This window comes from Calypte anna, chromosome 4, assembly GCF_003957555.1.
Source record: "Calypte anna isolate BGI_N300 chromosome 4, bCalAnn1_v1.p, whole genome shotgun sequence".
In the NCBI taxonomy this organism is placed as follows: Eukaryota; Metazoa; Chordata; class Aves; order Apodiformes; family Trochilidae; genus Calypte; species Calypte anna.
The window spans coordinates 18,247,396-18,264,669 of NC_044247.1; the positions used below are offsets into that span (position 1 = coordinate 18,247,396).

The window sequence follows — 17,274 nt, forward strand, 5'->3', positions numbered from 1 at the left end:
AGATAACAGCCCACTTACTCTGAAATGAAAGCAGAACATGAAAATCATTTACTCCCAGCAGCCACCATGACAGGGTGGCCAGATGCCTTCAGTGGCCATATACCTATGGTGGTCAGAAACATCAACCCTTTCTCTCGAAGTGACCTAAGAGTTGCAACAGTTTTAATTAACAAAACCAGACAAACACCTGCCCACTCAGAAAAGCCTACCTTTTGAGGTGAATAAAATGATTCTTAAAGGCAGAGCTGGGGCAGGGAGATAAGAATCAGGGAGTCTGGGGACTCTGGACACTTACCCCACCTTTGCATCCACATGTCCTCGGAGCCAAGAGTACCCCAAGCAGGGTGAGAGAGCAGAACAGCCAGGTCCAGCCTCTCTTCTGCCCTTTCTGGGCTGCCAGTCAGAGAAGACACCTGGAAACCCCTCTGGGAAAGGTGGCTCAGAGGCAGCTGAGCCCACACTGCAGGCACAAAGCCTGTTCATGCCTCTCTCCTTCCTACTCTTCCCTGGGAAGGGAGGAGGTAAAAGCAGCCTTTGCTCTTCTCCCTCTATCCTCCATGCCTTTTCCCAACCCCTTCTCCAAATGCTATCAATTAAAGGTATGAAATCCTTCTGTAAAATCAGATAGATCCTGCTCTACCTTCCCCCTGACATGGAGCAGAACCTGAGGTTTCCTCCACTTTCTCTCCCCATCTTTTTGCACAGGCACTGCTTTTGGGAGCCACCTTGTAAGCAAGAATTAATTTGTAACCACAAATTCACTTTGGTTTCACACCCTGCAGGTGTCAAAGCAGGTTTTAATTTGGGTGCTCAACATTTATATGCTGCAGGTGTCTCTGGTGGTGGGCTGTGCCTCATGGCTGCTGTCTGAGGTAGTTTTCCAGGGCTGTTGGGATGCAGGTGGCCAGCCTGTTTCAGGAGATGTCTCATCATCAGCCAGGACTGAGACCTCAAGGATTTGGGATTACCTGCATAAGGAGAGGGAGGAAGAATGAGATGATCACTGTCAAGACACAAAACTCCACTTCCCTCATTGCCTGCACTGAGTCACACCCCAGACCCAAAGCAAGGCAGCTGCAGCCAGCAGTGGAAATTTGGGATATAAGGTGGATATTTATTAGAAACAAGCCCTTCTGTGACATTTTTCCTTTAAATACCAGCAATTTGGTTTAGGAGTTAGTTTCCTGTGGTAGCCAGATTCAGATTCAGTCACTAGTGCTGGACCTATTCTCTGTAAACTTCTAATATCCCTCTCTTGCTGTGTTCAGTACTGAAGACCTGGTTGTTGTTTGTTTGTTTGTTTTTTGTCTGAACCCAAATAATAATAATTTGACATTTATTTGTTATTTGAACAAACAATAACACTGATATTTAAATGCCTTTCCTCTCAGGTTTTGTCTGGGAACACAAAAAAGCCTTGAGCACAAGCAAGCCTGGTGTTCACCTGCAGGGGAGTAGCAGGTGCTGCCTTTCAGAAGCTTTGTTCCCGTCTGTAGTGCCCATTCCAAAGCCAACTGGTGCTGTCTGCCTTCAGCCACAGCCAGAGGTGACAGAACCTGCAGCCTCTGGTCCTTCAGATGGGCTCTGCCTTAGACATGCCAGGCAGGATTCTGGGAAGGGATTTCTGGGCCTTGCTCTGTGGTGAAGCTTCAAAGAAATCCCTGTCCACGTCAGAGGCTCTGAGCTGTTCTGTGCTGTCAGACAGGCCCAAGAATTCTGAAGTAAAGAGCTGCTGCAGAGGCAACAAAAATGGAATGGATGTGAAGCCTGAGCAAACGTGGAAGCCAGAGGGAAATGTACAATTCTGTTTTATCCCTTTTTAGCTGGTTGTGTGGTTTGCAGTGAGGAATGTTCCCCACATCTGCTATTTTTGGCCTTGAAGTGTTTGCAGTTCCCACACCTACAAGTGTGTCAGCGTCAAGTTGCCAGAAAGCATGCCACCTAGTGACAGCCAGCTGGCGAAATCTGCAGGGAAAATACTGAAGCAAATAATAAGTACCTTAAAAGTTCAGGAAAGAAAGTAAAATAACAAGCCTTTGCAGAGAAAATGGAAAATCTAAAGCTGATTTTTTTTTCTTAGTTCATGCTAGTGAAATAGCAAAATTATCAATTTTTCCATCAAATACCACATTACCATTTGATAAGCATAGGCATAGATATGTAATGCTCATTTTTTCAGTCCAGATAATTTTCTTATGTTTCCACCATTTTAACTCTAGATATCATAAGGGAATACCACTTATCCTATTCCATCTCCATTATGAAAATTATTTACTAAATATTTACCTTCAGCTTTCCTGTCTTTAGTTTGACCCCAGCACTTCCAGCAATCACCATTAATAATGTCTCATTTTTGACTCTTTATGGCATGGGGTAGAGTCACCCCTTAGATATCTGTAAACTAAGCTGCTAGTGTATAGCACTTTTTAATCCCTTTTCCAAATTAATTGCCTCCTCACCCCAGCCTGATGTGTTTGTTTTGTGTCAGATGAATGAGAGAATGTTATTCTCAATATGCCATCAGGACACCAAACACTCCTCTTTGTATTTAAGGAGAGGAATATGTTTCTCCCTCATGCAGTTGGTGCTTGCTGCAGACCTTTAAAACTGAATCAGACAAAAAATTAGTGGTCTGTACTAGGAAGTGTGAACTGAATGATCAAATGCATATTTTCCATCTTCAGTTTCAGGGTCTGATTGGAAGTACATAACTGGCACAGTATACAGGCATATGGAACCAGCTCTTCTTGCTGTATTTAAAGAAAAGACTGTAATAACACAGTTGTCTCAAAATGGTGTTGATGGGTTTAACAATACATGCTTATCAAGTGACCTTTTCATTCTCCACTGGAGATGCCTTTCAGCTATGCCCAGAACTACAATACCCTCAGGGTTCTTTTACCCCCACGCAGGATGTTCTGTGTAACACACACCCAAAGAGTTCCAGAGGGTGGGAATTTTGGACACGGATCATCCATCCCAGAGCCTGTGCTGCAGGACTGGGCTGCCAGAACGCCCCTGCACATACACACACACCCCAGACAGCCTTCAGCATAAATTAATTTATACATTCCCTTTTCCCTGAATCCTACCTCAGCTCCTCTGAGCCTGCCTCCGCTAATCTTACGGGTATGTCACTTTCCACCACTTCGAGAGGCCCTGGAAAACGATCCAAACCCCGAACAAACCGACGATCAGCCAGCACAGCACCTTCAGTGCCTTGCGGCGGGGGGGCTGGGCCCGGCGGGGCGGCATTTGGCCTCTGCCCTCCCTACAACAGGGTGACGGCTCAGGGGGGGACACCGGCCCGGAGGCTGAGGCGGCGGGGACAGCCCTGGGGGAGCTGCCGAGAGGGGGGGAACAGATGAGGGAGGTGGGATACAGCCGAAAGGGGGGGGATACAGCTGAAGGGGACGACAACCGAGGAGGGGGGACGGGGGAGTAAAACCGAATGGGGGGGATAAGACCAGAGAGGGTGGGGCTACAACGGAACGGGGGGGGAGACAACCGACGGAGGGGGATAGCCAAGGGACAACGAAGGTGGCGGGGGACGACAGCGGAGGGGGAGTGGGATACAGCCGGGGGGGGACAGCGGAGGGGACAGGGATACAGCCGGGGAGGGACAGCGGAGGGGACAGGGATACAGCCGGGGGGGGGACAGCGGAGGGAACGCTGCCGCTGCCGCTGCCTCCTCTCAGGCCGCTCGCGCCCAACGGTTCTCAGCCGTCAGGCGCGAGCAGCCCCCGACACGCGAAGGGCGGGAAAGCGGCCGCCGCGCTCCGGGAGGAGCCGTTAGGGCCGCCTCGGCCCCGCCCCGCCCGCCTTGAGTGGCGGCAGCGGCAGCCAATAGCGTGAGGGAGGCCCCGCGCGCTGCCCCGTCTCCCCCGCCCCCTCCCCCATCCCCTCAGCCCCCGCCTCACGCCCTCCTCCCGCAGGGCTCCGCGCCCTCGCATGGAGGCGATGCCCTGTCAGACACAGCGGCTCGGCCCGCGGCCGCCCGAGGAGCCGCAGCAGCAAACGACGGCGACAGCGACGGCGACAGCGGGAGGAGGCTCCCGGTTGATCCGCTTTGCGGAGCCCAGCGAGGACAGCGGTTGTCCCAGCCCGGACAGCAGCAGCAGCAGCAACGGGGTTGAGGCGGCGCCGGCTGCCACGCCGATCGCCGCTGAGGAGAGCACCGCGGTGACCATCGGGCCACAGCTGAAGCTGCTGCCGATGAACGACCAACTCCGGGAGCTCCAGACCATCATCAGGGACAAGTGAGCGCCCGGCGGGGCGGGCAGCACCGGGGGAGGCCGCGGCGGCGGCGGCGGGAAGCGTGGCCTGAGGAGAAGCCGGGGCGGGGGCTGAGGGGGGATCGCCGCCCGCCGGAGCCCTCCCTCCCTCGGCGACCACGGTCCCGCCGAGCCCGTTCCCGGCCGGCCTCCAGTGGTCGCTTCCCGTGGGCTGCCGGCTCCCGTCAGCCAGGCGGCCGGGGGCGGGGGTGGCTTCTCGGCGGGGCTCGCTCCGGGGCCGGGCCGAGCGCCTGCCGCGGCCGTGCAGCCATGTCTGGTGACGTGTGGCCGCAGGGGAGGGGAAGGTGAGGGAAGGGGAAAGGGGAGGGCAAGGAGAAGGTGAGGGGAAGGAAAGGGAAAGGAGAAGGTGAGGGAAGGAGAAGGTGAGGGAAGGAGAAGGTGAGCCCGGCCCGGTCACTCCTCACCTCAGGGCCGGGAGCGCTCCCGGGAGCTCCCGTCGTCGGCTCCGCTTCGGGGTCCGCCGGTGACAAAGACCTTGAATGAATCCGGCGGCTTTCAAACCTCTCGCAGTTTGTTGTTTTTTTTTTTTTTTTCTTCCCCCGCTGTCCGATAACGAGGTTTTTCGCGGTGGGCGGTTCAGAGCTTGCTTGCCACATCACCGTACCGAGAAGCATCCAGCCCTTGAGAAGGGAAGCTGTAGTTTATTGTCACACCGTGGGGCCCGGCAGGACCTGGGTCATGTCACCACTGCCTGGATATCGTGTGCTGTAGGCAGGATGGGGCAAGAACCTTTCCCCATCTCTGTGCCTCTTGGGTACCAAGCTGGTACCCAATTTTTCAACAAATAAGAAACCTTCCCACAGCACTTAGTGCTGACTGGATTGCTGGTGCACTGCCTTATCAGTCCTTATGAATATGATGTTGACAACTCTGTGCCGCTCCATCCTCTCACCCGTGTTCTATGAGGTGCCAAAGGAGCAACAACTGGAGCTCCTGGAGGTGGATTAAGACAACTTGGGTGTAGGAGCACAGACTGGATTTAAAGGTTGGCAAAGGACAAGTGCCAGCTTTGGGATTAAATGACAGGGAAATGACACAACTTTGCTGAAGATGAGGACTACTGTGTCAATGAAAATAGAAGGGGCCAAGTCTGTGCAGTCTATGTTAGTGGGGGTGTGTGTTTCAGCTGATTTCAGGACAAGAATGGCCAGAAAACAGATCACTCAGGAAGACTGAGAGAACTAAAAATAAGAGTGGAGAAAAGTGGGACTAGCTGAAATAAAAATGAACTGGGATTAGATGTTTGGGGAGCAGGAACAAATGAGGCAAAAGTAATAGTTTTGCAGCAGTAAACTGGGGATAGCCTATAGACCAGACCATGGTGGGATGGGAGGAATGGGAGTGAGGCAGTATTAAGGGGAGAGGCAGACAATGAGGGAACAGTTTTTTACTTAGAGCACGTTACATGGAAATGAAGCTGCCTTTATTGAAGGCATTATTTTCCATTGTTGTCACTTTGTGTCACCAAGAGTCACCATACAAGAGATGCAGGTGTTACTCCAGTTTTATAAACCTTAACCAGAGCACAGAAATTCATGCAAAATTGTGCCCCACTGCTGGGCACCCAGTGTGCCCCACTGGGTGTTCAACCCAGTGTGAGATACTTAGGACTGAATGTTTTATTATGCCTTACATAGCATCTCAGATGTTCCTCCCACTGATCACATCTGTAGCTTGGATTGCTCAGCACGTGGAAGGTGTTATTCTAAGGTATTAAATTTAGCATGCAACCCATGACAAACCTCAGTAGCAGCTGTCTGGTAAGAGCAAATTTGCCTCCTGTGATGCAAGAACCACCAGGAGACACAGAGGTGTGCAATAAGTTTATGGATAGTGATCAAGTTCTGAATAAAACCTTCTCTCCCTGAAACACCTTTGCTTGCTGATGCCTGCAGTAACTCACACATAGCTCAGACACATCTCTACCACTTGTTTTGTATCTATCCAGTTGCTTAATCCCTGTCTTGGTATTTCCTGGCTCTCGAGTGCTTAACTTTGTAGGCAACAGCACTAATACATTTTAATGCAAAACTAATAATCATCTCATATGACCTTATAGCAACCTTCCAATATCTGAAGGGGGCTTACAAGAAATCTGGGATAGGGCTTTTTACACAGGTGTGTAGTGAGAGGACAAGGGGAAATGGATTAAAAATTGAAGAGGGCAGATTTAAGTTACATATTAGGAAGAAATTCTTTAATTTGAGGGTGGTGAGACCCTGAAATGGGTTTCCCAAGGAAGTTGTGGCTGCCCCCTCTCTGGAAGTGTTCAGGACCAGGTTGGATGGAGCCTTCAGCAACCTGGTGTAGTGGGAGGTGTCCCTGCCCATGCAGGGGGCTTGGAACTGGATGATCTTTAAGGTTCCTTCCAACCCAAACCATTCCATGGTTCTGTCTCTGAAAGACAATACATTAATTTGATTATTTGATTAACTTACATGAGCCTTGTTACCTTAAGCTAGCTCTTTTTTTTTTAATCTCCAAAGCATTGTGGAAAACCATGCTCTCTTTGCAGGCAGGAGCACACAGAGGTAGTGCAGTCTCCAGGAGAGGAAGGCAAGTCCACACTAAAGATCCCTGAAGGTGAGAATGTCTGCCTGGCAGCTTCCCTGCAGAGCAGCAAGGGAAGCTGTGAGTAGGCTAAGCAGAGAGAGAGAGAGGAAAGCCAGACTGGGTGATGGCCTATGAAAGGTTTTGGGGTTAGTGATAAGGAAACAGTGTATAGCTTTGACATCTAGGTGAACACAAGCTATGTGGTTACTGTACTGCTTTGGTGTAAGTAGGTTTTGAACTGTTGCAAATACATTTAATAAGTTTCTGTCTAATGAGCTTATCCAGAAACCAGCAGCTGGTATATTTTTTTTTTTAGAGTAACATTGTCTTCATTGTAAAAGACTTAGGTGAGAAGAATTCTAGAATAAGGCTTCTGAATAATGAATTACTTGTAACAGCTGCTCTGTGTTTTATTCTGAGCATGACCCTAGCCCTGGTAGTGGAGATGTAGCTGTCACTTCCAAGCTCTCTTCCCAGCCAGTGAGGAAAATGGACAATTCTATGACCACTGTAGCATCCAAACCAAGTGCTAAAAGAAAGTCCTATTGCATTTGTGAATAAGCAGTTCTACTGCTGAGAGGAGCTACTGGACAAAAAATCCAATTTAAACTGAGAAAAAGGTTATGTTCACATCCACTGCTTGGGGGAGAGGGAAAAACTGTGTCATCTACAAGGCAATTAGATACCTGACACTTAATTTTTCTTTCTGGCTTAAAAAAAGAACAGAGCTTCCTTCACTCAAGGAGGATATTTGGATTACTTAATGTTGTAGAGGATGGATGTTCCAGGTACAGCAATCACCTGAAAAGGGCAGAAATTATAAGGCATTCTGCAGGGGAAAGAAACAGAACAAAAGTAGCAAACCCCTGGTCAGTTTGGGACTATTAATGTGATGTGAGGCAGGGCTGGATTCTCCCAGTGCACTGGAATTAGAATCAGGAATGGTTACATGGAGCTAAGGATGATCAAGAAGCTGAAATGAGTGGTGCAGCAACTGGTAATGTAGAGCTCTGGTTTCTGTAGAAGGTAATTAATTAGCTCAGATTAGCAGTGTCATTTTAACTCCTGATTTAACAGCAGAGGTGATTTAAATGTAGGCATTTAAAGGTTGTGGCTGCCATGTGAGATCATTCTGTTGTGTTCTAAGGCTTCATCCTCAGGGAGTGAGCACTATAGGGATGAAGACAGCAAAGCTGTAGGACAGGGAGTGGGATGATTCAGGAACCCACCTGTGACCAGCTAAGATGAGTCCTGCAGGCAGGGAGGTGGGGGGATCCCTGCCACATGTCACCTCCCCCAGCCCAGGCACTGAAAAACATGAAATACTGCAGTACCTCAAGTGCTGCAGGCAGAACACGGTCCTGTTTCCCAGCTGCACTGTCCCCCCTCAATGGTGGGAGTTCATCCAGTGCTTTAAGTTTTCTTACAGAGGCCTTTTACAGATCCTGTTCAGGGAGGCAGCTTTCTTTTCAGTCTCACCTTGTGTCTCAAGAAGTTCTTCTGAAATGGAAGTAGAGAAACAGGAATTACTGCAGCACATCAGCCCACAACCTGCATGGCCTGCAGCCCTCCCTGTCTGTGGTTGTAACCAGCCCCAAGTGCTAAAGCAGGAAGAAACCCTGCAGTTACCCTCTGTTGCAGTACATTTCCCCCAAAACGTTTTCTGACTCGGTGAGACACACAGGTGACTGTAGTTGTGCCTCAGCCAGGTTTCCAAACTGTCAGATACAAAATGAAACGAATTTGTTTTGTTTAACACAATATTCCTGTCAGATTTTAACACCTCACTTCTTTTTGTTTTGTTTTGTTTTAACAAGTTGTCTTGTTACTTAAAAAGGTAAAAAAGTTTCCACTCTGCCTTCAGTCGTTACTTTTTATACCTCTACCTGGGATTTAAGGTCACAGTGTTTTCACCTGAGCCTCTTTTTTTTGTTTGTTAGTTTTTTCTGGCCCCTAGAACTCATATGATGTGGGGCTTGCAATCTGGTCACAGCTTTCCAGCTGCCTCTGTTCAAGAGGTCTTTCACTTCCCATATTATTGTTAATCTCTTATTTTTATGCAGTTTTGCCTCGTGTTTTCCTCCTCCCCTCAAAAGCCAGCCATAACTAAGCATGTTGAGGGAACTGTGCATAAAAACATAGCTGTCTCTCTGCAAGAGCGGAGTAGTTAATTTAAAGCCTAGTAATCTGTATTAATTACCCATTCACTCTAAACACATATGGGTTTGCAGTCTTGACACTGTTTGGTTTGTCTTAGCACCCCTTCATAAAATACAGCTAAATTTTCTGAAATGCCATGGTCTGAAAGAACCCAGATGTACCACCTACACACTGTGCTACTTCCCTTTGAAACAAATATTTATACACACCACAGATGGAAACATGAAGCCCTTCAAAAAATCTGAACAGAATAAGTTTGTATAATTGTAGGGTTTCTGGGATTTGTTCTTGTGGTTTGGGGATTGGGATTTTTCTTTTTGGGCACTTCCTTTCTGGCTAATGTCAAAGAAGCAGATAGTTATGAATATCCTGTTATTACCAGAAAGAAGATAAAAAAACCCAAACCCAAACTATTTTTAATGAAAGCATTATTAACAAAAGGAAAAAAAAGATTAGGCTGGTACTCGTTTAAAATCCCTTTTTTATTGTAGCCAGGAAACAAGCAGACAAACCCCTTTAACTTTCCCTGATGTGAAGATATTGCAGGGAATTAAAACTCTCTTTATGGCACTTAATGAGGCATCCAGAATATCACAGCTTGAAAGTGAGGGGGGGGGGCATGCCTGCAGTGATTACCATTTCACTAATAAGTACCTGCTTATGATGTTGCTGCTTTTTCTGAGTGTTTTTAAGGCATAACTGGAAATTCATCCTACTCTTATGTAGTGAGAGTTGATCTTGAGGTGCCTGTTAATCCGTATTCATTTTAGTCTCAAATTCACTAAACCAGTCACACTGCAAATTAATTCCAGATAAGATAAGGCCTATCTCCTGCTTATCAGGTGTGTCAACCCTGGCTCAGGGCTTGGGATCTGCTTTATCACTGCCCTGTGGTTCCTGATTAGCTCACTGCAGCTCAGCCTTTGCCACCAAACAGGAAACCCATGAAGCAGAATCTCCGTGGGATTAATTTTGTATGGAGCAGGAGATTTTTCTCTGAACTGTATTGTCTCAGAATGTCCTTGAATTAATATTATAATTAAGCAAGGTTCTTAAAATTCTTCCCCAATTTGAAATAGAAATTATTACCTTTTTTCAGGAAATCCAGTAGAGGAGACTTCGTGTTTTCTGCTGATCGTCTGGTAGGTGAAGAATTTCTACTTCTTGGTATTGTACTTTGTGACTCTTCCATAAAATGGGTTATTTCAGCCTAGAATATTGGTGGTGTGAGAGCAACTTTCCTCCACAAAGGAAATTGCTGTTTGACAGCAACTGCCCCTGTAGGGACTTTTCTTCTCTGTTAGGAAGCAGTGCTTTTATTTCAAAGGGTTCCAGAAAGAATGTTAGTATCAAACACAAATATATCAGGACAGGGAGCAGTAGTAATAAGAGGATATTGTTAAAAAACAGATGCAGAGAGGCTAGAAATAATTCAGTTTTACTTTTGATCTTGTGGACAGAGCTGTACAATTTCTTACAGTCTAGATGTTAGCAAGCAGTTGCCTGCAGTGGTGGCTCCTGGCACTTATTGTGTGTTAGATTAATTGCTTTTGGTGCATCCACACTGGGAATTTGGTTTTAGCCAGATGGTTGTTTCTAGCAGGGACAAAGCAGTTTGAAGTTTTCACACATTTCAATAAGTCAGAACAATGACTGTTGGGAATGCAACACTTATTTCAATTACATGCTTAAAGAAAACCACAGCACTCACACCCACACACGTTCCTCCTTGTATTCATAAGAGTGTTTGCTGCTTGCAGATCCACATTCATTTCCAAGGAAAGTCTTTTGTTCCCCCCTTAGCAAGGATGAGTCCAGAGACCATTCAGTTACCAGCACCGTTTCCTGCAGCAGGCAGCTGTCCTCTCAGGAGCCCAATATTGATCTGTGCCTGGTCCAGGCTTGCTCAGGGCTTAGATATGACCACAGAGGCTGTAAATCTATGGGACTGTTTCCAGTTCCTAGTAGAGGCTCCCTGTATGCAAACTAGGACAGAATGGAAGAGCAGAAAAAAAAATCTTCCAAGCTGCTTTGCCCTGTTTCTGGAATAAGCAGTGTCTGAAATGAGCAGTGTACAGTTCCAGAAGCACTGGCCTAATTTCTGCCAGCAGACAGTGACTTTTGCTTAAAAAGTTTCATCTTTGGGTTGGCAGTGCCTTTTCTTGAGCAGTTCTGGCCTGTGAGTCTTTGGCTTAGTACCTAGAGCATCTGTTCTGGGCATTCTGGGGTAAAATGAATACATCTTGGTAACTTTGCTGGGGGTACAGGGGAGAGCTGGAGGTTTTCTGGCCACCTGAGGCTGAAGGGGTGAGGGGTTTCTACCTGCATTTTACCCATCTTGCCCCTGTTTTGTTTTGTAATGCCAGATTTGATTTGTGGACAAAAGCATCTCCCCCAAAAGGGCTCTAAACTCAGCCCTTAATTACTGCTCTAGAGACCCTTTCAGCCCCTGCAGGCTGTTCATCAGGTGTTCACCTAACTGTAAAAACTACAAACATTTGGTATCTCCATGGACACCAAACCTTTAGACCTCTCTAAGCTGACTGATTTCTTTGGTTCTGCAGATCAGGCTGGTGGTTGAAGAGGGACTGAACCAACTGCCATACACAGAATGTACTGTCACTACTCCAACAGGTAGGTGGGAAATTACTCCTCCCCCAGGTAGGGCTGGAAGTGCAAGCTTAATTTATACAGAAAAATAAAAATGGAACTGTCACTAGAATCATAGAGTATCTCAGGTGGGAAAGGACACATAAGGAACATCAAGTTCAACTCTCTGCTCCTTACAGGACTATCTGAAAATAAATCATATGACCAAGAGCAGCTCTGTACATTCACACCCTGTTCCCTCCTCCCTTTGAAGTAAACCCTTTGTATCTTTTTAGTCTCAGTTAGAAGATGAACTGAAAACAATTCTGAAATTAGGCAGAGTTTAGGAAGGAGCTCAGGAGCTTACCTTTGCTCCTTTTAAAATAAACCAGCAGCTGCTTCACTTCTTCAGCAGTAGCATCACATCTGTTCCAGGTCAGTGGGTGAGGACAGATTGATGACCCTTTTCTCTCTGCATTACACAATGTGGCTGCCAGGTTCCTGCAGGGAACAGCACTTGGAAGCTCCACAGCTCTCCTTGCACAGCCCTTGCCCTTTGAACACACATCACCTTGGTGCCTTTCCCACCCTCAGGCTCACTGCCCAAAGCTGTCCCAGAGCTGCAGTCAGGGTTTGCCAACACCTGTGCCCCGTGAGGGAGCTAAAATGGCCTCAGCTGAGCTCTGCCAGCAGGAATGTCCCTTGAGGACTCAGATGCTTCTGCCTGAATTCCTGCTTCTCTATACTCAGCTCTTTCCCTCCAAGCAGAACACCCCACAAAGACACCACCTTGTGCTTTCTCACTTACCAGTTTGGGCTGGTTTCACCCAGAATATGCAGCCCCTGTAAGGAACATCCCCACAGGTTCCTCCCTGCAGTGGTGCTGGGCAAGCTCATCACCATCTGAAGAACTGTGACTGGGACAATCTTGGCTTTGCTGTCTTCATTTTTGAATTACCCAGGGGCCTGAGCTCCCTGTACTTCTGATTCTGTCTCTCAGGTCCACACCATTGCCCGTTCTCTTTTTCCAGTGGCCAGGAACACAGTCCCAGGAGCACTGCAGCATCCTATTTCAGTTCTAACTCTTCCACCTGCAGCACAGGACTGCATTTACCTGGCTTTTTGAAGACACACTGCTTGCCTAGTGTCCTTCATTTAAAATAATCACAAAACACCCATTGAAAGGATCCCTTCTGTGCCACTTTTCTGACTTTAAAAGGTAAAAAAAATGCCAAGTTCTTTACCAGGGATGGTTCCAGCCCTGTTCCCACTGCTGGTTAGAAGATGATGATGATGTGCAGAGTTGGTTCACATCACCTGGAGCTCACTGCCTTCCCTTGGGTATTTGGGGGATCTTGGTTCCAGTCACACCATCCTGGTGGCCTCTGAGGGGATCAGGCTGGGCAGGAGGGAGCAATCCCTGGCTCTCACCTCTGGGATTTTCCTCTCACAGGACACAAGTACGAAGGCGTCCGCTTCGAGAAGGGGAACTGCGGTGTCAGCATCATGAGGAGCGGTAGGCAGCTTCTGTTGTTGATGAGGAGGAATTAACAAACCCTTTGGTAAACCTGTAAGGCACTTCCTTTCCAAAAAAAAAAAAAAAAAAAAAAAAAGTTCCTTTCAACAACACTTCCCTACAGCAAAGGTTTAGCCAACCCTGCCCACTGCTATCCTTGCCTTGGTATCCTTGATCACAGGATGTCAGGTTTTAATGTCCTTTGAGGAGACAAAAAGCTGCAACAGGTTTCATTTGCCTCTCCTCTACCACCCGGGAGGGGCCAGGCTGTCCTGCCCTGTCTGCCACCTGCTGCTTCTGCCCAGAGACAGCTTCCAGTGTTTGTAACACTTTATAACTGAGGAAAAAAAAGTTAAAGTCTCCTTTTTAGAGATTTCAGCAACAAAGCACTGGAGCTGTATTTGATCACAGCATGCCAGTTGTGTCGTTTCTTAGCATGTAACAATTTGTTGTTTTTTTCTCTCTCTCTCTGGAGGTGAGGCCATGGAGCAGGGGTTGAGAGATTGCTGCAGATCCATCCGCATCGGGAAAATCCTGATCCAGAGCGACGAGGAGACTCAGAGAGCCAAGGTCTACTATGCCAAGTTCCCCCCAGACATCTACAGGAGGAAAGTTCTTCTGATGTACCCAATACTAAGTAAGTGACTTTGGTCACTGTGTACAGTCAGGTTCATCTGAACAGCCAGTGCCCCGTGAACACTGCCAAATTTCAGAGGCTTTGATCAGTTTTTTCCCTTGGTTTTGGTGAGACAGTAGGGAATTCAGCAGGCTGTGCCAGAACACCTGTTGGTCAGCCTGCACCAGCACCAATGCAGAGCAAATCATTCAGGCAAGCCAGCAGTAGTGAGAAAGGTTAAAGCATTCAGACCTGATATCAATTTAATTTTTTAAATTTTGTTATGAGAAAAGACTCAAACAGTGCTTTTCTCATGCTATTAGGAAACATTTTGGGATTTATTGTATAATCCTAGAAGTAAATTCCTTTTAAATTAAATAAAACGAATTATCTTAATTGCCATTTAACTATTTTAGATGAGCTTAATTGCCTCAGGGCTTTCTTAAAATCCACTGATCCCAGCCCTTAAAATCTGGCAGAGGTGGCTCTTTGAGATCAGAAATTACCTTCCTGCATCAGGAGACCCAAATTTTCTGCAAATAAGAGCTGCAGAGGTGATAGTTCTCCAGTGGGAAAGGGCAGTGTCATCTTTTAGTCACATACCCAGGTGAACATGGATGCTCTTGAAGAGGACAAGGTCTTCAACCAAGGAAAACCAAAGTAACCTCTTGCTTCTTCCCCTGGCAGGTACTGGCAATACAGTCATTGAGGCTGTCAAAGTGCTTGTGGAACATGGGGTCCAACCAAGTGTCATTATCCTGCTCAGCCTGTTCTCCACACCTCATGGTAAGTTGAGGGGGCAAAAGAGGGACAGAGAGTGGCACAGGAAGAGTTGCAGCAGTCACACACATCCTGGCAGAAACAACTATAAAAAAAAAGTGAATTAAACTGCCAAGGGTTACTCCTGGCAGTCAGTGACCACTTGGGTGATTAGGTTGGGAGTTCATGTGTACAGGAAAGAAAAATCCCAACCAGAAAACCCAACCAAGCAATCCCATCAAATTGAGGAAGTTTTTCAGGCAGTGAGCTGAGGGAACAAGATGAAGCAGAGGCTGAGCAGCGGAGCCTGCCTTACCCACAGCATTCCGCTGCTGAGGATTTGAAGTTCAGAGCTGAGGCAGGGCTGCCAGGCTGTACTCCTGACTGCCTTTGCCCTCTCTCAAGGTGCCAAATCCATCATCCAGGAGTTCCCAGAGATCACCATTTTAACCACAGAGGTTCACCCTGTGGCCCCAACACACTTCGGACAGAAGTATTTTGGAACAGACTGATGATACACTCGGGACAAACACCTCAGACTGCATGATGGTACAAGAGGGTTTGGTTTGTTGTTTGTTTGGTTTTTTTTTTTTCTATGTTCTATTATTGTCGAGTTGGCTGAGGGCATGTCTAAAAATCCTTTTGGCCAAAGGGAAATACTTGACTTGGATCAGTTCTGGTGAGTTTCTGCCTGAACAGGGGATCAGGGACAGTAACCAAGCACTCTGCCATGACACAGTCCAGCATCTCAGTGTCGGAGTCGTACAAATTGCTACACTCTGCTTTAACTTATTTATTCTTCTATGAGCCTGTCTGGTGGCTGCTTGAAAGAGCAAAATAAACCAGCTACATTATGAAGGTGTGTACTTCATTTCCAGTAGGAATGTTCACATCACTCCAGGTCAGCTGGCACAGCCCCTCCCAAATCCTGCCAGAACAAGGGGTGCACTGGGAACTCCCTGTCCTTGTTAGCAGAATTTTTCAGTCTTTGGTTGGTGGCCAAGAGCTAAAGGTACAGCTCTGCATTTTGCTCTGCATTGGTTGTTATCAAAGGGTAAAAAATTCACTCTTGTCTTGCCCAGTGTGACTGAACCAAGATGCTTCCTGTAGTGCAGGTGCCCTGAAGAGCTGGGTGGGACAGGAGGGCAGGAGCAGCACTGGCTGCAGGAATTCTGCACAAAGTTTTGCCTCTTAAGCTGAAGGGGCATTGCTGAGCCTCTCAGAGACAGGAAAGCTGTGGCAAAAACCTGAACTCAATTTCTGGCTCTGGTGGCAGAGCAGCAGGGCTTGGAGTTAAAATACAAAATGCAGCCCTCGTGGCTCAGCACCCTCCAAACCCCTCAATGCGGGAATTGTATCAATTGTATTAAACATCAATCTGCAGCCAAATACTTTCTTTCTTTGGCTTTAATTCCTCTGGCACCAAACACAAAATACTCAACACTTAACTGGCTGGGACCTTGCCTCGCTGTAACTTTGGGAAAATTTATATATAAAGACAATACAGTCCACTCTTATTTTTGCAATATTTCCATATTCTAAAGCATCACAGGCAGAGCGTGTCACCCCTCTCCTATCACCAGTGGAACACAAAGGCTGCCCCAGCCAATGCCTCCTAAGATGTGACAGTGTTTAGGATGGGACAGATGAAGCCTTTTTTTAACAGCTAAGAAACCTTCCCCACTCCAAGCAGCAATTTCAATTAATTACAACTCTGTAAAACTTCCAGAGAGAGAATGTTTTCCCTGAGACCACAGGCTATGTCATAGGAAATAACCATTCAGAAGCCTCATAAATTAGCCAAAAAAAAAGGTTTTAATGCAGTTCATGGCTGCAGCAGAGTGTGAACCACACAGGCTCCCCAGTATAAACCATCATAAAAAATGACAAAGCAGAAGGTACAGGATATTCCATACAAACACCCAGAAAATGCCAGTGCAACGTACACCCAGTGCTTGTTGTACAGTACAAACAAGTATCCAAAGCTTCTGTAAAAATTGGGTATCAAAAGTCTCAGTGGTGGCAGCAGAGCTCAACCGAATCCAGCTGAACATCCCAGGTGCCACCAGTGGAACCTTTGTGACATTCCCACAAAACGTTTGCTGCCTCTTAAACTAAGGGGTGAGAAATTGGGTTAAATAGCAGAGCTCTGAGCAGCACAGCCCTGGCTGAGGAGAACAACGTTCATCGTACACCAGACACTGCTCCACACCAGCATCAGGCTGGCTGAAAAGCAGCTGAATGTGGCCAAGAGACTGAAATCTCTGTCAAGTTCTCGGGGGCAGGACCAGGGGGTGTCTGCCCACCCAGAGGTAGGAGCCTGCCCTACCCAGCCAGAGCACCTGGGAGCAAAACCAAATGTTGGACTTTGAAGTGAGGTAAAAAAACCTCCTGGTGCTGAAGGCTGATGTGCAGACAGGTCTGCAATTAACTGATCCTGAGATAATTCATTACAGTTTTACCTTTGAGGGACCTGTTTTCACAACTAACATGAATGAGTCACTTTCAGATGGAAAACGCTGGGAGAGGAAGAATAATTTACAAAGTAACACAACCTTCTCTATTTTATGTGTTACTAGCAAAAAGGGAAGCTGTTAGAAATTCCCTGCTCCAACAAAGCAATCTGGAATTTCTCAGGAAGAGCTCATCCAGCAGGAACTACATGTTACTGTAATTACTGCAGAAGAATTCCTGGAGTTCACTCAGGTTCCACCCACCTCACACAAACTGCTTGGCATAAAAACCAAACCTCCTCCTCCTCAGGGAGGCCACCTCAGCACCACCTC

The 17,274-nt window shown here is 47.2% G+C and overlaps 1 protein-coding gene and 1 long non-coding RNA gene across 2 annotated transcripts; one reads left to right on the top strand and one right to left on the bottom strand.

The window, feature by feature from the left end:
• Nucleotides 1–762: 762 nt before the first annotated feature.
• On the bottom strand, nt 763–3,529 carry LOC115598215. The gene is made up of 2 exons (XR_003987496.1): nt 3,093–3,529; nt 763–968 (listed from the first exon to the last, which is right to left on the bottom strand). It is a non-coding gene; the product is annotated as an uncharacterized LOC115598215 (long non-coding RNA).
• Nucleotides 3,530–3,905: 376 nt separating this feature from the next.
• UPRT (uracil phosphoribosyltransferase homolog) lies at nt 3,906–15,346 on the top strand. The gene is made up of 7 exons (XM_030449384.1): nt 3,906–4,259; nt 10,108–10,150; nt 11,573–11,642; nt 13,051–13,113; nt 13,589–13,750; nt 14,417–14,515; nt 14,894–15,346. Exons 1-7 carry the CDS (start codon nt 3,952–3,954, stop codon nt 14,998–15,000), a joined length of 852 nt encoding a protein of 283 aa, XP_030305244.1. The 5' UTR covers nt 3,906–3,951; the 3' UTR covers nt 15,001–15,346.
• Nucleotides 15,347–17,274: the final 1,928 nt, after the last annotated feature.

Bases quoted from the DNA above. Each gene is read 5' to 3' on its own strand.
- UPRT (XM_030449384.1), top strand. From the start codon at position 3,952: ATGGAGGCGATGCCCTGTCAGACACAGCGGCTCGGCCCGCGGCCGCCC. The intron at 4,260-10,107 runs GTGAGCGCCCGG...ACCTTTTTTCAG, and splicing joins CAGACCATCATCAGGGACAA to GAAATCCAGTAGAGGAGACT. The intron at 13,751-14,416 runs GTAAGTGACTTT...TTCCCCTGGCAG, and splicing joins TCTGATGTACCCAATACTAA to GTACTGGCAATACAGTCATT.